Source organism: Aotus nancymaae, unplaced genomic scaffold (genome assembly GCF_030222135.1).
Source record: "Aotus nancymaae isolate 86718 unplaced genomic scaffold, 86718_ANA_hifiasm-v0.15.2.pri h1tg000014l, whole genome shotgun sequence".
NCBI classification, from domain to species: Eukaryota; Metazoa; Chordata; class Mammalia; order Primates; family Aotidae; genus Aotus; species Aotus nancymaae.
In genome coordinates, this window is record NW_026988425.1 from 63508099 (window position 1) to 63528299 (window position 20201).

Consider the following 20201-nt stretch of genomic DNA (forward strand, 5'->3'; position numbering starts at 1 on the left):
TTCAAAACCTAAGCAAAAAGAGGATGAGAGGCCAGGTGCGGTAGCTCACGCCTGTAATCCCAGCACTTTGGGAGGCTGAGGCAGGTGGGTCACAAGGTCAGGAGTTCAAGACCAGCCTGACCGACATGGTGAAACTGCATCTCTACTAAAAATACAAAAAAAAAAATATATATATATATATATATATATATATATATATATGCCGGGTATAGTGGCGGGCACCTGTAATCCCAGCTACTCGGAAGCCTGAGGCAGAGGATGGCTTGAACCCAGGAGGCAGAGGTTGCAATGAGCCGAGATAGCGCCACTGCACTTCAGCCTAGGCAACAGAGCAAGACTCTGTCTCAAAAAAAAAAAAAAAGATGAGAAACACCCACAAGTAGAGGATCAACCTCCTAAAATTGAGATTGGGCTATAAATGCAAATAGATGAAAATATTTGCAAAGTAGCTTCACATGCCTTTGAAAAATTATTCAAACTTTTTGTTCCAGATACAGGAGCCATCATTGTCATCGAAAAGGAAAATGGTAAGAATAAATTTTATTTCACATTATGCTTTAGATTTGTTAAATACTTTTCTCTTATGTCTATTTATCTACATAGTAGTATTATACATCTGTGAAATGTAGCTATTGGCCAGGCATGGTGGCTCACGCCTGTAATCCCAGCACTTTGGGAGGCTTAGGAAGGCAGAGCATTGAGGCCAGAAGATCTAGACCAGCCTAAACAACAATGGTGAAACCCCGTCTCTAGTAAAAATGCAAAAATTACCTGGGCATGGTGGCACACGCTTGTAATCCCAGCTACTGGGGAGGCTGACGCACAAGAATCACTTGAATCCAGGAGATGAAGGTTGCAGTGAGCCAAAATCGTGTCACTGCACTCCAGTGACAGAGCAAGACTCTGCTTTAGAAAAAGAAAAGGAAGTACAGTTATTACATTAAGTTCATATTTGGACTTTGAGCTTTTTTCCTGATACTAAAAGGACCAAATAAAACAATCCTAGTATAGCTTCTTTTAATTTTGTAAGATGAAAATGTATGCAAGTGAACAAAGTTGGTTCAGGAGAACCAACATAATCCAACATATGTTTAAAATTTAATTTTTTAAAACTGAAAGTGATTTCTCCCAAACTTTTTTCACTTGTGTTTAAAGTTCTGTGCTGTTCTTTGTATCCTTCTCATCTTGCTTTCAGATGCCAAATTTTTTTTTTTTTTCATTTTTTTTTTTTTTTGAGACGGAGTTTCGCTCTTGTTACCCAGGCTGGAGTGCAATGGCATGATCTCGGCTCGCCGCAACCTCTGACTCCTGGGTTCAGGCAATTCTCCTGCCTCAGCCTCCCAAGTAGCTGGGATTACAGGCACGCGCCACCGTGCCCAGCTAATTTTTTGTATTTTTAGTAGAGACGGGGTTTCACCGTGTTGGCCAGGATGGTCTCGATCTCTTGACCTCATGATCCACCCGCCTCGGCCTCCCAAAGTGCTGGGATTACAGGCGTGAGCCACCGCGCCCGGCCTCAGATGCCAAATTTTTTACTACACTCACAGGACAGTTAAAAAAGAAATTAATAGGTCGGGCGCGGTGGCTCATGCCTGTAATCCCAGCACTTTGGGAGGCCGAGGCTGGCAGATCACGAGGTCAGGAGTTAGAGACCAGCCTGGCCAACATGGTGAGACCACGTCTCTACTCAAAATACAAAAAATTAGACGCCTGTAATCCCAGCTACTCGGGAGGCTGAGGCAGGAGAATCGCTTGAACCCGGGAGGTGGAAGTTGCAGTGAGCTGAAAGACCTTGCCATTGCACTCCAGCCTGGGTGACAGAGGGAGATTCCATCTCAAAAAAGAAAAAAAGAAATTAACAATAATAATAATAATGCTTTTTTAAAAAAAGATGCCAAATTTTGTAGTGTCAGAGAATTTATATTTCATAATTTATCAGCTATGTGGCAGTAGACAAATTAACCTTTCTATGCCTTCGTTTCTTCATCTGTGAAATTGCAATAATAATAATTTGAGCTAGGAGCGGTGGCTCACGCCTGTATCCCAGCACTTTGGGAGGCCTAGGCAGGCGGATCATGAGGTCAAGAGATTGATACCATCCTGGCTAACATGGCAAAACCCCATCTCTACTAAAAATACAGAAATTAGCGTGGTGGTGGGCGCCTGTAGTCTCAGCTACTTGGGAGGCTGAGGCAGGAGAATCACTTGAACCTGGGAGGCAGAGGTTGCAGTGAGCTGAGATTGTGCCACTGCACTCCAGTCTGGCAATAGAGCGAGACTCTGTCTCAAATAATAATAATAATGAATCCTACCCCACAAGTTTTCTGAGAGTACTGAGATGCTGTTACCATTATTTACATATATGTAATAATTTATTTTCATAATCATAATTTTACCCTCATTAAAAATATATTTTTTAAGATACTGGACGTTATTTCTTAGCGAGGAGTTGAGAATTCAATCTTTGGATTTGTTTTTCTTTGAAAAGGGAGAATATTTACTTGGTTGAAAATCCAAAAGGGTCTATAATTCAAAATCATCTCATTTCTATACCCCAGCTTCCCAGTTCCCCTGCCTGTGTTATGTTACTTGCTCTCCCTTCCGTTTTACACAAATGGTACGGTGCTACACACATTCTGTCCCTTGTTTGTTTCACTTAACAGTATATTTCTAAGATGCTTTCTTCGTGATATGTAAAGAGTTTCTGTATTTTTTAGTAACTGTATAGTATTGCATTATGTGGATGTATCATAATTTATTTAACTGTAATGAGCGTTTAGGTTGTTTCCAGGCTTTTTTTTTTTATTTTTTAGATGGCGTCTTGCTCTATCACCCAGGCTGGAGTGCAGTGGCGCAATATTGGCTCACTGCAACCTCTGCCTCCCAGGTTCAAGCGATTCTCCTGCCTCAGCCTCCCAAGTAGTTGGGACTACAGGCACCCACCACCATGCCCAGCAAATTTTTATATTTTTAATAAAGATGGGGTTTCACCATATTAGCCAAGCTGGTCTTCAAACTCCTGATCTCAGGTGATCCACCTGCCTCAGCTTCCCAAAGTGCTGGGATTACAGGTGTGAGCCACTGCACCTGGCCCAGTCTTTCACTATTAAAAACAATGCTACAGTGAATAACCATATACATACAAATACCTACTGGTATGTACTTCATTCCATATATGTACCAGTACATTTGACAGATAAATCCTGAGAAGTGAATTCCTGCATCAAAAGGATGTATCTTTTTATTTTCATTGCCAAATGGTCCAATAGAGATTTTCCCAGTTTTCACTTCAAACAGTGCTACAGGTTTCTTCACACCCTGACCAACACAGTTTATTAGAAAATGTGTTGCCATCTGTCAATCTGTTAGGTGAAAAGCAGTATCTTATGAGGTATAATTTGCATTTCTCTCCCTTTTTTTTTTTTTTTTTTTGAGACAGAGTTTCCTTCTTATTGCCCAGGCTGGAGTGCAGTGGTGCAATCTCGGTTCACCTCCACCTCCACCTCCCGGGTTCAAGCGATTCTCATGCCTCAGCCTCCCAAGTAGCTGGGATTACAGGCACCTAATTTTTTGTATTTTTAGTAGAGACTGGGTTTCACCATGTTGGCCAGGCTGGTCTTGAACTCCTGACCTCATGATCCACGCGCCTCAGCCTCCCAAAGTGCTGGGATTATAGGCATGAGCTACCACGACAGCCAATTTGCATTTCTCTATCAGGTATGAGGTTGAGCATTTTTCATGTCATCTTTGCCTTTTTCATGTGTTATGTTTACATTTTCCTTTCTAATAACTATCATTTGTGCAAGGCCTGTGTTAAGTGATTATGTTGAAAAAAACCTTTTATAACATACCTTTTAACTGTATTCTCCATATTATGAGACTCTTTTTGAATAAATGATTCATACTGAAATAAGAGGTTTATGAAGTAGATAAAGGAGTCTGTCCAAGATATTGTGATTAATGCATCAATGTCATCATTCATTCATTCATTGACTAGACATGTGCCAATTAGGCTGTGACTTGTGATATGAATATTACAAGAAGCATCATCTCCAGTTTCCAAGGGCTTACAAATCTAGTGGAAAGGGAAAAAAAAAAGTACAAAAGATTAGCAGAGTGTGACGGTTGTGAAGATATGTATGTATATGAGAGAGATCATAAAAGACTGTAAAGTTAAACTAAATAATTTGCTTACAGATTGCTGTTTCTCTCACCTCTCCTGGGGAAAGCAGTTTATTGGATGTCTCAAATTCAACATTGTTAATTGGTCAAAGCATTTTTTGAAAACCTGTAATTAGTCACTTTTTTTTTTTTAAACATCAGAATACACACTGGAAGTCACATTTTTTTTTGATGAGTCAGTTGAGTTAAATTATTTCTGATATGTGTGGACTCATTTATTGCTGTTAAGAAGGCTCAACAACTTTGCAAGGATGTTTCTGGATATCCATAAATTCTTAGAAATCAAGGGGGCCAGGCGTGGTGGCTCATGCCTGTAGTCCAAGCACTTTGGAGGCCAAGGCAGATGGATCACCTGAGGTTGGGAGTTCAAGACCAGCCTGACCAACATGGTGAAACCCTGTCTTTAAAAAAAAGGAAGAAAAAATAGAAATCAAGGGATACCTGACCAGTCTGAACTGACCAGGTGTGGGACAAGTAAGGCTGACATTAGCTGGTCTGCAGAAAATGGAAACATTTGTCTCACAAGGCAGCATGGACCCACACCCACTGCTATAAATCCATATAGCTTAAACATTGGGCATAGAATTACAGTACTCATATTTTGTGTAAAGGAGAGGATTTGATTTGATTTGATTATGCTTTGTTTTAACTTCTGATTCCCATAGCCTTGTGTTGTAGTTAGTTTTACATCCATTTATTCAGCATTCATTGCTCTCAGGATTTCAATTACACTCGTTCTAACTCAATGACAGTGGTACTAACAATCAGACTAAGTTAAATGAGGAAGATACTCATTTTTAAGCTGTCAAATATACTATTAGATAACCTGAAACTCATATACGTGGTTTCCTTTTAGGTGGGCACCCAGCTAACTATGTGTAGAGATTACCTATTCAAAAAAGTTTTTTTAAGTTTTTAAAAAATTAAATTAATAAATACCTATTTTAAGTATCAAGATGAGCAATATAAGGCTGACATTAAATAATTACTAACACTGGCCGTTTGAGATTTAAATGCAACTTCCATAATGATCCTATGGGCTGCTTTCCATTGTGACTACAGAGATATAAGTGATTTTGAGTAAATGGAAGGAGGAGTCTTCCCAGTTGGGAGTCCTCATAAGGATGGCTTTGGGAGAGTCATTGCCAACACTCATTCAGGACTGTCAGTAATGTAAATCCCACCCTTCTGAAGAAATTCATAAACTCCCCCTGGCTAAGAACGATCATCATGGCTACATCACGGCCCAGTGACAGTCCTAAAATAGTGTTCCCTGCATAGAAAATAACGAGTTTAAAAGGACTTTGGTTTAGAAGGTGAATCAGGATTAGATAGACTGTTTATAATGAAAGAGGGGACTTAAAACTTACGCATAGGAAGTTTACTTTCTAAAAGCTGACATTCTTGTTAACAGGTGATATCAAAATCAGGGTTAGTGGGACAGACTACTAACATTATTTTTTTATTTTTTTGAGACAGAGTCTTGCTCTGTTGCCCAGGCTGGAGTGCAGTGGTGTAATCTCAGCTCATTGCAACCTCTGCCTCCCAGCTCCAGGCGATTCTCCTGCCTCAGCCTCACAAGTAGCTGGGACTACAGGCATGCACCACCACACCTGGCTAATTATTTATTTATTTATTTATTTTGCTTTATTTTTTGAGATGAAGTCTCGCTGTGTCGCCAGGCTGGAGTGTAGTGGCGCGATGTCAGCTCACTGCAACCTGACTCCCGGGTTCAAGCGATTCTCCTATCTCATCCTCCTGAGTAGCTAAGATTACAGGCATGCGCCACCATGCCCAGCTAATTTTTGTATTTCTAGTAGAGACAGTGTTTCACCATGTTGGCCAGGCTGGTCTCAATCGCCTGACCTCGTGATCTGCCTGCCTTGGCCTCCCAAAGTGCTGGGATTACAAGAGTGAACCACTGCACTCAGCCTAATTTTTTATTTTTAGTAGAGATGAGGTTCCATCATGTTAGCCAGGCTGGTCGTGAACTCCTGACCTCAAGTGATCCACCCGCCTCAGCCTCCCAAATTGCTGGGATTACAGGCATGAGCCATCATGCCCAGCCCAGAGTACTAACATTAAAAAGTGTGTTTCAAACATCCTTGGGGCAGAAGAGAAGAATCTGTGTGCTTTAGGAGGTTGAAAGTGTACACTTTGTAGAGGCTGACTACTCAGCACTAGGCTGGACAGGGCTGTCTCACTGGGCTGCGTTGTGGTAATGATGTGGCAGTGGGGGTCATTTTTGGCCAGGGTGGAATTTATGAGCTCCCTGGTCATTCTCTCTAGGTGGGATTAAGTACAGAGTCAACCTGAATGGCCTGGGTAAGTTGGAGAAAGATGCCCCAAATGATAGGGTGGTCAGGGTCATTGTTTGGTAAGCATGTACCTCATGCAGGCTCATAGATGGGCAGGATTAGGAAGATTCTCCCAGACAGTTCTAGGGTACCTCTTTCTGGCTGCCCTAGAAGGTTGGTGCTCAGAATGTTCAGCATGTATTGTAGGGTCCCAGATACTGAGAGGTCCCAGAATAATCAGGAATAACCTAGCAGATATGAGAACTCCCACTCCTAGGACTCCATTGGATATCATATCAATCCAGGTAACTTCTAGTCTTTCAAGATATGGGAGCTAAAGCCAAAGAGCATCCTTTTAGAGGTCTTTTTTCCTGGAGGTGGATCACTGTGAATACTCTAAAAGCAGACCTATAGAGGGAACTTCATGACTTAATCAAGGAATCCCTATAGGACTTACCAATGAGAAACTTGGCAGAAAATATCAGGACCACGTGTGGTGGCACGCACCTGTAGTCCCAGACACTCAGGAGGCTCGGGTGGGAGGATGACATGAGCCCAGAGGGAGAGGTTGCAGTGAGTTCAGATCGCGTCACCACACCCCAGCCTGGGCGACAGAGTGAGACCCTGTCTTAAAAAAAGAAAGAAAGAAAATATCAGGACATCCAGGTTTTCACTGGGTGGGCATGATTCTCACCTGCCTCCTTCCTAGTTCATAGTAGGAAAGAATTGTCAGACTAGCATGATAACAGGAAATGAACTTTATAATTTTTTTTTTTTTTTGGAGACAAGTTCTTCCTCTGTCACCCAGGCTGAGGGCAACCTCAAACTCCTGGGCTTAAACAATCCTCCCACCTTAACCTCCCAAGTAGCTGGGACTACAGGCGCATATCACCATACCTGTTAATTTGTGAATAATTTTTAGTAGAGAAGAGGTCTCTACTGTGTTGCCCAGGCTGGTCTTGAACTCCTGGCTTCAAGTGATCTTCCTGCTTTGGCCTCCCAAAGCACTGGGATTACTGTTCAGGTATGAGCCACCTCGCCCAGCCAGCAAGTGAGCTTTAGAATCAGACAGTCTAGGCCGGGCATGGTGGCTCACGCCTGTAATCCCAGCACTTTGGGGGGCAAAGGAGGGTGGATCACAAGGTCAAGAGATCAGATGATCCTGGCCAACATGGTGAAACCCCATCTCTACTAAAAATAGAAAAATTAGCTGGGCGTGGTGGCGTGTGCCTGTAATCCCAGCTACTTGGGAGGCTGAGGCAGGAGAATCGCTTGAACCCAGGAGGCGGAGGTTTCAGTGAGCCGAGATCACACCACTGCACTCCAGCCAGACAATGGAGTGAGACTCCATGTCAGAAAAAAAAGAAAAAGAGTCAGACAATCTTAATTTAACTACTAGGTCAGCTACTTACTAGCTGTGTGATCCTGAGGAAGTTGCTTACTTTCTCTGAGCTTCAGTTGCCTGCTTGCTATTTGGTCTAATACTAGGCTGACCCTGCTTGTTTTTGGTTTTAATGAATATAATTTTTAAAAAGCAAATAAGGGCCGGGTGCGGTGGCTCAAGCCTGTAATCCCAGCACTTTGGGAGGCCGAGGCGGGTGGATCACGAGGTCAAGAGATCGAGACCATCCTGGTCAACATGGTGAAACCCCGTCTCTACTAATACAAAAAATTAGCTGGGCATGGTGGTGCGTGCCTGTAATCCCAGCTACTCAGGAGGCTGAGGCAGGAGAATTGCCTGAACCCAGGAGGCGGAGGTTGCGGTGAGCCAAGATCGCGCCATTGCACTCCAGCCTGGGTAACGAGTGAAACTCCGTCTCAAAAAAAAAAAAAAAAAAAAAAAGCAAATAAGATCACTTTTAAAAGAAATAATAGATATAAAGTAAGATCACATAGAGACAACAACAAATTCTGACAAAACTCTAAGTGCTAAGCAGGTTTATATTATAAGTGAGAAAAGGCAGAATCTAATGTGGGCATGGAAGGTGATGGTATGGGTTTGAGGTGAGAAGTCTGTGCATTATTATGTTTTATATTCAAAGGGAGAGAGAATCAAGAATTGGAGAAATAAATGCATACTGAAACACATATCTAGTTCTCCCTGTTTCTAACCTGACAGATATTCATTCAGCCCATTTTTAAGTTGAAAATTTAATCATTGTATCCATAATCCATAACATTACTTAGACTAGTTTTTGCTGGAAGCAAAGAACGGTCATATTAATCTTGGCGACTGGGCCATTTTCCCCCTTCCTTTGACATGTCTGTCATCAAGAGTACTGTCTAAGAGTGGCCTTTCCCATGCTGGAGTCTAATGCAGCCTTCCCACAAAAGCCTAACAAGGACTTAATTCTTTGTCTGATATGTAGTTTTAGATTTCTTCCAAATAGAGGCCGTGTGTGGTGGGTCACACCTGTAATCCCAGCACTTTGGTAAGTAGATCTCTTGAGGCCAGAAGTTTGAGACCAGTCTGGCCAACATGGTGAAACCCCATCTCTACTAAAAATACAAAAATTAGCCAGGCTTGAAGGTGCATATCTGTAATCCCAGCTACTTGAGAGGCTGAGACAGGAGAATCACTTGAATCCAGGAGGCAGTGAGCCAAGATCATGCCACTGCACTCTAGCCTGGGTGATAGAGTAAAACTCTGTCTCAAAAAAAAAAAAAAAAAAAAAAGCTTTTCCCAGTGGAGTTTTCCAAACTGATGATCAGGAAGGTTAATCTAAAAAGAGCAGAAGAAAAAGGACCATAAAAATTTTTAAAAATTAGGCCAGGCACAGTGACTCACGCCTGTAATCCTAGCACTTTGGGAAGCCAAGGTAAGTGGATCACCAGAGATCAAGAGTTCAAGACCAGCCTGGGCAACATGGCAAAATCCCATCTCTACTAAAAATACAAAAAATTATCCGGGCATGGTGGGCAACCCTGGAATCCCACCTACTCTCAAGGCAGAGTCAGGAGAATCACTTGAACCCAGGAGGCAGAGGCTGCAGTGAGCTGAGATTGTACCACTATACTCCAGCCTGGGCAACAGAGCGAGACTCTATCTCAAAAATAAATAACTAAAATAAATCTAAAGCAGATGAAATGTCTATATGGATGTATTCTGATTTCGTTAGGCTCCCTTTCTATATTAAAAGGTAATTCTTAGAATTCTTAGAGATGGGCAAGTAAGAAAAATGATTAGTTCTTGCTTGAAAAAATTTTACCTAGAAAACAAATTAATAATGAACCCTCTGATCAAAGTGACTTTGACCAGGAGATCTGAGATTCATGCTGGGGCTGGTGCCGAGGTCCAGAGAATTAATAAGCTGTTAGCAGCTTCCTCAGTGCCATAAGATCTGGATAGTTAAACATTTAGAAGTTAAACCAGGAGAGAGATCCAAGATGGCTGATGATTAGCAGCTCGGGCACATACCTCCCAGTGAAAGCGCAAAGAACGAGAGGACGCCACACTTTCAGACGAATATTGGTTGCTCACGGACCAGGAGATTCCCAGTGGAGGAGCTCCACGGGTCGCCAGGGCGACTCTTGTGGCCGGCGTGGCGGTTTTGCTGGTGCCTTAGCACGCCAGTTCTTGGTGCAGAGTCCGGAGATTCCCGGGCAGAAAAGCACCATCAATCTTAACACCGCTGTTTGGGTCGGCTCAGTGGATTGCTCAGATTTCGGTGCAGGGAATCAACAAGTTGGACGTCAGAGACCCAGTTAGAAAGTCGGTAATTATAAAGACGACAGACGGACAAATATATAATGAAGGGAAGAAACCAGCGTAAAAAGGTAGAGAATACTCAAAATCAGAATGCCTCTCCCTCTACAGGGGATCGCAATTCCTCATCAGTAATGGAACAAGGCTTAATAGATTACACGTGTGTTCCAATAACAGCAGCAGGTTTCAAAACGTGGGTGATAAGAAATTTCTGTGAATTAAAAGAACTTGTTCTAACCCAATACAAAGAAACTAAGAACCTTGAAAAAAGGTTTGACGAAATGTTAACGAGAATGGACAATTTAGAGAAGAATATAAGTGAATTGATGGAGCTGAAAAACACAACACGAGAACTTCGCGAAGCATGCACAAGTTTAAACAGTCGAATTGATCAAGCAGAAGGAAGGATATCAGAAGTCGAGGACCAGCTCAGTGAAATGAAACGAGAAGACAAGAATGCAGAAAAAAGGATGAAAAGGAATGAGCAAAGTCTCCAGGAAATATGGGACTATGTGAAAAGACCTAATTTACGTTTGATAGGTGTACCTGAATGTGATGAAGAGAATGAATCCAAGTTGGAAAATACTCTTCAGGATATCATTCAGGAAAACTTTCCCAACCTGGCAAGGCAGGGTAATATTCAACTCCAGGTAATACAGAGAACACCACAAAGATATTCTTCAAGAAGACCAACCCCAAGGCACATAATCGCCAGATTTATTAGGGTTGAAATGAAGGAGAAAATACTAAGGGCAGCCAGAGAGAAAGGTCAGGTTACCCATAAAGGGAAACCTATCAGACTCACAGCAGATCTCTCAGCAGAAACCCTACAAGCCAGAAAAGAGTGGGGACCAATATTTAACATCCTTAAAAGAACTTTTTTTTTTTTTTTTTTTTTGAGACGGAGTTTCGCTCTTGTTACCCAGGCTGGAGTGCAATGGCGCGATCTCGGCTCACTGCAACCTCCGCCTCCTGGGTTCAGGCAATTCTCCTGCCTCAGCCTCCTGAGTAGCTGGGATTACAGGCACGCGCCACTACGCCCAGCTAATTTTTTGTATTTTGAGTAGAGACGGGGTTTCACCATGTTGACCAGGATGGTCTCGATCTCTTGACCTCGTGATCCATCCTCCTCGGCCTCCCAAAGTGCTGGGATTACAGGCTTGAGCCACCGCGCCCAGCCTTTAAAAGAACTTTCAACCCAGAATTTCCTATCCAGCCAAACTAAGCTTTATGAGCGAAGGAAAAATTAAATCTTTTGCGAACAAACAAGTACTTAGAGAGTTCACCACCACCAGGCCTGCTTTACAAGAGCTTCTGAAAGAAGCACTATACATATAAAGGAACAACCAATTTCAGCCTTTCCAAAAATATATCAAAAAGCAAAGAACCTTAACACAATAAAAAATTTACATCAACTAATGGGCAAAACAGCCAGCTAGCATCAAACGCCGGTATTAAACTTATATATATTTTAATTGGATAAAAAGCCAAAACCCATCGGTATGCTGCATCCGGGCCCATCTTGCATGCAACAATACACAAAGACTCAGAGAAAAGGAGGAATATTTACCAATCAAACAGAGAGTAAAAATAAACTAATAAACAAAAAGCAGGAGATGCAATTCTCGCCTCTGATAAAGTAGACCTTAAAGCAACAAATATCAAAAGAGGCGAGGAATAACATTACATAATGGCAAAAGGATCAATGCAACAAGAAGAGCTAACGATTCTATAGATCAACGAGATAGAAAATTAACAAGGATATTCAGAACTTGAACTCAGACCCGGAACAAGTAAACTTAATAAACATTTATAGAACTCTCCACTTCAAATACACAAAACATACATTACCACCTCACACCTATTCCAAAGGTGACTATATAATTGGAAGTAAATCACTCCTCAGTAATCGCATAGCATTTCATAGGTTTAAACTAAATATTGGTTGGCTGTTTGTTAGTTATCTTCTTCCCTTATTCCTTCCTGACTACATCATTAAGTATAATTATCAGTATAAAAGAGGTTTTCAATACCCATTACTAAATTGCATTCTAGCCTGGGCAAGAAAGCAATACTCTCATTCTCTCTCCCTCTTTCTTTTCCTTCTCCCTCCTCCCCATTCTGTCTCTCTCTTTCTCTTCCTTTTTCCTCCTTCCTATTCTCTCTCTGTCTAAAAAAAAAAAAAAAAAAAAAAAAAAAAAAAAAAGGAAGAAGTTAAACCATGTGTTCATATAGGGGTCCAAAAAAAAAGGAAACAGAAGTTAAACAGAACTAGAAATTCATTTATTCAAGCCAAAAATGCTTCCCCTAATGTTTGATACCATTATTCATTTTCAAGACTAAATATATAGGAATTCATTAGGATGAAAAAATGGCATCTTAATCAGCAAGAAACACAGCAGAATAAATACTAACTTCCAAATGTATTCCCTAAAAATATCCTTCTTAATTTCATTTCCTCAGGGTACTCTGCTCGCCACTCAGGTTTTTGCAGATGTCGAGCCCGAGTGGTGAGGCATGCTTTCTGCATCTAGGTGATCTGGCTTCTGTTCCATCTAGAGCCAGGGTTGGAGAGCTTTTCCTTTTCATAACCTTCCCCTAGGGCTGGTTAGCAGCCTCCACACCTAATCCAATCTAAGGGGTGTGCTATTTGGTAAGTTAAGTGCTAGTGGTTTTTAGAATGAGCTAATGTTAAACCAAAGCCCAAAGCCAGTTTCGGGGTAAGGAAATCAGGAAACAAAGGAGTTTTAAAGCTGCCTGGCAAGAAGATGAAGATGAAGGTTTTAAAATCCTGTTTTGTTTTTTATTTGCAGTGAAATAGGGGCCCTCCCAAGCCACTCTCAGTTTAGTTCAGCAAGCATTGCGTGAAGGCTTAAGGGGTCAGTAGAGGGGAGGGAGGTTACAGCTCCTAAGAGGAATCATGTTCCCAAGCACGATCGTACTTTGCAGTAGCAGTTGGCATTGCTTGCCCTGTCCTTCACAAGCTCATTTCTAATGTGCTACTAGAACTTCAGGCAACTTCAGGATATGAGCAATATACATTTAAGTAAACAAGTTTCTTTCATTTAAATTATCAGTGAACCAGGCCAGGCATCGTGGCTCACACCTGTAATCCTAGTACTTTGGGAGGACAAGGAGGGAGGATAGGTTGAGCCCAGGAGTTTGAGGCTACAGCGAGCTATGATCTTGCCACTGCACTGTAGCCTGGGTGGCAGAGCAAGACTCTGTCTCAAAAGAAAAGTATCAATGAACCAAATAGTTCTGTGTTTTTTTTTTTTAATTATTATTTGTTTTTTGAGACAGGGCCTCACCCTGTCACCCAGGCTAGAGTAGAGTGGCATGATCATGATTCACTGCGGCCTTGACCACCTGGGTTCAAGTGAACCTCCTATCTGAAACTCCCAAGTAACCTGGACTACAGGTGCATGCCACCATGCTCAGTTAATTTCTTATTTTTTGGCTGGGCATAGTGGCTGCCATCTATGATCCCAGCACTTTGGGAGGCCAAGGTGGGTGTATTGCCTGAGCTCAGGAGGTGGAGACCAGACTGGGCAACATGGTGAAACCCCATCTCTACTAAAATACAAAAAATTAGCCAGGCATGGTGGTGTACACCTGTAGTCCTAGCTATTCAGGAGGTTGAGGCAGGAGAATTGCTTGAACCTAGAGGCAGAGGTTGCAGTGAGTCGAGGTCATGCCACTGCACTCTAGCCTGGGCAAAAGAACAAGACAAATCATTTTTTAAATTTTTTTGTAGAGACAGGGTCTCACTATGTTGTCCAGGCTGGTTTCAAACATCTGGACTCAAGCAGTCCTCCTGCCTTGGCCTCCCAAAGTGCTAGGATTATAGGCATGAGCCATTGCACCTGGCCTAGTTCTAGGTTGGTTGGTTGGTTGGTTTTTGAGACAATGTCACCCAGGCTGGAGTGTAGTGGGGCAATCTCAGCTCATTGCCACCTCCACCTCCCTGGCTCAAGCCACTCTCCTGCCTCAGCCTCATGAGTAGCTGGGATTACAGGCGCACACCACCACACCCAGCTACTTTTTGTATTTTTAGTAGAGACAGGGTTTCATCATGTTGACCAGGCTGGTCTTGAACTCCTGACATCAAATGATCCACCACCTGCCTCAGCCTCCCAAAGTGCTGGGATTACAGGCATGAGACACCTCGCCCAGCCCAGTTCTGGGTTTTAATTGTGGCTTTTCTACTTAATAGTTATGTGACCTTGGAGAATTTACTTGACCTCTCTGAACCTCAGTTCTGTTATTTTATTTATTTATTTTTGAGATGAAGTCTCGCTGTTGTCACCCAGGCTGGAGTGCAATGGCATGATCTCGGATACTTCCTTTCTGTCTGAGACTTCCTCTCTAGGCTATTTCATCTTGTGTTCTCTTTCTCTCTTTTGAACACATAATTTTTACTAAAAGGGCCTCTAAGAGCTCTGCTGTTTAGAAACCAGCGTGACTTGGCTGGGCACAGTGGCTCACACCTGTAATCTGAGAACTTTGGAAGGCCGAAGCAGGTGGATCACCTGAGGTCAGGAGTTCGAGACAAGCCTTACCAATATGGTGAAACCCTGTCTCTACTAAAAATACAAAAAAATTAGCCAGGTGTGGTGGCTTGTGCCTGTAGTCCCAACTACTCAGGAGGCTGAGAATTGCTTGAACCCAGGAGGTGGAGGTTGCAGTGAGCTGAGATTGTGCCACTGCACTCCAGCCTAGGCGACAGAGCAAAACTCCGTCTCAAAAAAAAAAAAAAAAGAAACTAGCATGACTTAAACCACCATCTCTTGCATCTAGGATTGTAATAGCCCTTTTCAGGGAATCACAGATTAGGAGTACTTGGGCAAGTTGAAGACATCTTCTGCCCTTCCTCTGTGGTCCCAGCAACATCCTCCTTACATTTAAAAATCCAGGCCAGGCATGGTGGCTCATGCCTGTCATCCCAATAACTTTGGGAGCCGGAGGCGGAGGCAGCAGGATCATTTGAGGCCAGGAGTTCAAGACCAGCCTTGGCAACATAACAAGACCCCTGTCTCTTTAAAAAAAAAAAAAAAAATTAAGCCTAGGCACAGCAGCTCATACCTGTAATCCCAGCACTTTGGGAGGCCAAGGCAGACAGATCACTTGCATCCATGAGTTTGAGACCAACCTGAGCAACATGGCAAGACCTAATCTCTACAGAAAATTTAAAAATTAGCCAGATTATCTGGTATGGTGGTCCCAGCTACTTGGAAGTCTAAGGTGGGAGGATTACTTGAGCCCAGGGGTATGAGGCTGCAGTGAGCCATGATCATGTCAGTGCACGCAGCCTGGATGACAGAGCAAGAACTTGTCTCAAAAAAAAATTTTTTTTAATAAATATATTAGCCTGGGAGCAGTGGCTCACACCTATAATCCCAGCACTTTGGGAGGCCTAGGCGGGTGGATCACCTGAGGCCAGGAGTTCAAGACCAGCCTGGCCAAAATGGCAAAACCCTGTCTCTACTAAAAGTACAAAAATTAGCCAGGCATGATGGCACACGCCTGTATGTTATCCAGCTACCCGGGAGGCTGAGTAGTGTAGTGGCTGCAGTGAGCTGAGATCACGCCATTGTACTCAGCCCAGGCAACAGAGCGAGACTCCATCTCAAAAAAAAGAAATGAAAATAATATAAAATTACTGATAATCCCAATAACTTTGGGAGCCGGAGGCGGAGGCAGCAGGATCATTTGAGGCCAGGAGTTCAAGACCAGCCTTGGCAACATAACAAGACCCCTGTCTCTTTAAAAAAAAAAAAAAAAATTACTGATAATCGGCCGGGCTAAGTGGCTCACGCCTGTAATCACAGCACTTTGGGAGGCCGAGGCGGGCAGATCTTGAGGTCAAGAGATTGAGACCATCCTGGCCAACATGGTGAAACCCCGTCTCTACTAAAAACACAAAATTTAGGTGGGCATGGTGGTGCATGCCTATAGTCCCAGCTACTCAAGAGGCTGAGGTGAAAGAATCGCTTGAACCTGGGAGCTGGAGGTTGCAGTGAGCTGAAATTGTGCCACTGCACTCTAGCCTGGCAACAGAGCGAGATTCCATCTCATTAAAAAAAAATACGACTAGGAAGCGTTTCTTTCTGAAAGTGAATTTGCTTGCTTTCTCTCTTCATATAATGAAAACAATGTAACTCATTTCCTTTTGTAATCCACTCAGTGGCTATGTGCAATTAAATCATCCCAAATTACCAGTATCATGACTTTCTCTTTGCATTTAAGTAGATTTGTTCCATTTTTATCCCTGAATTTATTTTGAATTACATTTTTTATTCTTTTATGGTTAGTTGAGGTGTAAATTCTAAATAGGTAAGTTCTTAAGACTGTATATTTGACATTGCATCAACCACCTTTGACATGTCCACAGTTGGGGCTGGAGTGTGTTTTACCTACTGTGTATTACCATATCCCAAATGTGATTCCCTTATCTATTACAGAAACATTCAGAACAACTTTGTGACTATAAAACATGTAATTGTGATGTGAAATGTTAACTCCTATTTTCACTTTTCTTCTTCCTGTCTTCCTCCCCATTTTCTTCTTCTTCTTTTTTTTTTTTTTTTTTTTGAGTCAAGGTCTCACTCTTGCCCAGGCTGGAGTGGAGTAGTGCAATCACAGCCACTGTAACTTCCACCTCCTGGACTCAAGCAACCCTCCCACCTCAGCCTCCAAGACTCCCAAGTAGCTAGGACTACAGGCACACACCATTGCACCTACTAGATTTTTTTTTTTCTAAAATGGAGTCTCATTCTGTTGCCAAGCTGGAACAGTGGTTCAATTTTGGCTCACTACTACCTCCACCTCCTGGGCTCAAGCGATTCTCCTGCTTCAGCCTCCCAAGTAGCTGGGGTTACAGGCGCCCACCACCACTCCCAGCTAATTTTTGTATTTTTAGTAAAGATGGGATTTTACCATGTTGTCCAGGCTGGTTTCGAACTCCTGACCTCAAGTGGTCCACCCACCTTGGTCTCCCAAAGTGCTGGGATTACAGGCAGGAGCCACCACGCCTGGCCTTAAATTTTTTATGGAGACAGGGTCTTGCCATGTTGGCCAGGCTGGTCTTGAACTCCTGGCCTCATGTGATCCTCCTGCCTTGGCCTTCCAAAATACTGGGATTATAGTTTTGAACCACCCTACCTGACCTTCCTCCCCATTTTCTAAATAAATTCAGAGGGTTTTTTCCTACCTCTATTTATTAATAAATCCCCTTTTTCTCCCTAGCTGCAGTGTGAAATGGCCACCAGTGGTGACAGACAAAGAGAATCAGAAGTTAATTCCAAAGAATTGAGAACAGCAAAAATGAAACCTGAACTACTGAGTGGACACATCCCCCCAGGTCACATTCCAAAACCTATCGTGATGCCCGATTATGTGGCGTAAGTATCAGTCTGAATTCTTCCTCAGGGTAGAAGTCGAGGGGCCCCATTTGGGCCTTTCATTTTCCAGTTTGTCTCCACGTTAATACTCTGTTCTTAAAACCATGTATGCAAATAGTCGTTTGTTACCTGAAAGGTGATACATTGAATTGAAGGTACAATATGATCAGTATGGAATAAGCTAAGCTGATCTCCCATTCAGCTTCTTTTAGTGAAACAGTTATAACTTTAGTTTATGTTTTTCCCCCAGAAAATACCCTGTGATTCAGACAGATGATGAGCGAGAACGCTATAAAGCTGTGTTCCAAGACCAGTTTTCAGAGTACAAAGAGCTGTCTGCAGAAGTTCAAGCTGTCCTGAGGAAGTTTGATGAGCTGGATGCAGTGATGAGCAGACTGCCACATCATTCAGAAAGCCAGCAGGTTAGTGTGTGCCACTGCCTAGGAGAACCACTGAAATCTAGAGGAGGAATAAAATCTGGCTTTTTGTTTTTGTAAGACAGAGTCTCGTTCTGTTGCCAGGCTAGAGTGCAGTGGCACAATCTTGGCTCACTACAACCTCTACCTCCTGGGTTCAAGTGACTCTCCTGCCTCAGCCTCCCAAGTGGCTGGGATTACAGGCATGTGCCACCGTACCCAGCTAATTTTTTTGTATTTTTAGTGGAAACATGGTTTCACCATGTTGGCCAGGCTTGTCTCAAACTCCTGGCCTCAAGTGAGCCACCCACCTTGGCCTCCCAAAATGCTGGGATTACAGGCATGAGCCACCACGTCCAGCATAAAATCTGGCTTTAAAAAAATGTATAACCATTTACATCTGCTTTCTGTGTCCAGGAAAGTATTTGAGATCCTCAAGGTGCCTAGTTGGGATGACAGTTCAAATTGTGTAACTTAATATCTTTTGTTTTCAGTTATTAAACAGTATTTTTTCTTTTTTTCACTCTGTGCTTACTCATATTTTATATTCTTATTTAAGTAAAATATAAATTTGCCTAAGATACATACTAAGTCAGTCAGGGTCCCAAAGGAGACAGATGGCACATTCAAGCTAGGATAATTTACAAAGGTTTATTCACAAAGGGGAGGGCGGAGTGTAGGGAAGCCACCAGGGGCATTGCATTCCCCTGCTAAGCCAGAGCCCAGCAGTTAGCACCCCAGGCCCAAAGGCAGAGCGCCCAATGAGTAAGAGTAGAGAGCAGATATGGCCAGGCACAGTGGCTCATATCTGTAATCCCAACACTTTGAGAGGCCAAGGTGGGCAGATGGCTTGAGCCCAAGCATTCAAGACCAGCCTGGACAACATGGTAAAACCCGTCTCTACAAAAAATATAAAAATTAACCAGGCGTGGTGACATGCACCTATAGTCCCAGCTGCTCAGGAGGCTGACGTGAGAGGATTGCCTGAGCCTAGGAGGTCAAGGCTGCAGTCAGCCATGATTGTGTCACTGTACTCCAGCCTGAGGGAGAGAGTAAGACCATGTCTCCAAAAAAATAAAAAAGAGCAGATATGAGATATGATGCTACAAATGTGAGCTACTGGGCACAGACCAGACTGACAGCTATGATCATGACAAAGAGGAGCACTGGAATAGAAATGATCATTACAGGGGACTTAAGCTTTTTTGTAGTGTTCTTTTTTCCCCCACATTTTTCACATGTTTGTATCTCTGAAATAGGGATTCCTTATAACCTGTGCCATTTTTTTAGTCAGATATACTCTTTTTTTTTTTTTTTTTTGAGACGGAGTCTTGCTCTGTTACCCAGGCTTGAGTGCAGTGATGCAATCTCAGCTCACTGCAGTGTTCGCCTCCCAAGTTCAAGCAATCCTCCTGCCTCAGGGTCAGCCTCCCGAGTAGCTGGGACTACAGGCGCCCGCCAGCACGCCCAGCTAATTTTTGTATTTTTAGTAGTGATGGGGTTTCACCTTGTTGGCCAGGCTGGTCTTGAACATCTGACCTCAGGTGATCCGCTCACCTCAGCCTCCCAAAGTGCTGGTATTACAGGCATGAACCACTGCATCTGGCCCAGATGTACTGTTTTTAGTTGAGATCTCATTTACATATCATAAATCCACCCTTTTAAAGTGTACAATTCAGTTAATTTTAGTATAGTTCCAAAGTTGTGCAATCAGCACCACTCAAATTCCAGAAGAGTTTCATCACTCCAGCACTTTGGGAGGCTGAGGCAGGAGGATCACTTGAGATCAGGAGTTCTAGACCAGCTGGGCCAATGTGGTGAAGCGCTATCTCTACTAAAAATACAAAAATTAGTTGGACGTGTTGGCGGGCTGAGTAATCTCAGCTACTTGGGAGGTGGAGGCAGAAGAATCACTTGAACTCAGGAGGTGGAGGTTGTAGTGAGCCAAGATTACGCCACTGCAGTCCAGCCTGGGCAACAGAGAGAGACCTTGCCTCCAGAAAAAAAAAAAAAGAGAAAAGAAAAAATAAACCCTATACCCATTAGCAGTTATTTCCCATTCCCAGACCTATCCAACCATTGATGACCACTAATCTCCTTTTTGTCTGAATAGATTTGCCTAGTTTGAACATGTTATATAAATCCTTAGTGTCTGGCTTCTTCATTTAGCCTAATGTTTTCAAGTTCATCTGTATTT

General features: G+C 42.9%; 1 protein-coding gene across 3 annotated transcripts in view; it reads left to right on the forward strand.

The window, feature by feature from the left end:
* Window positions 1-20201, forward strand: part of MARVELD2 (MARVEL domain containing 2) — a 35350-nt gene that overhangs the window by 7096 nt on the left and 8053 nt on the right. For 2 of the 3 annotated variants that reach the window (XM_064375782.1, XM_064375783.1), the window contains exons 3-5: window positions 492-527; window positions 17434-17588; window positions 17839-18010. In XM_064375782.1, the coding sequence (XP_064231852.1) occupies window positions 492-527; window positions 17434-17588; window positions 17839-18010 (363 nt within the window). The remainder of the gene's footprint in view (window positions 1-491; window positions 528-17433; window positions 17589-17838; window positions 18011-20201) is intronic. The other variant, XM_012462208.2, reaches the window with a different exon arrangement.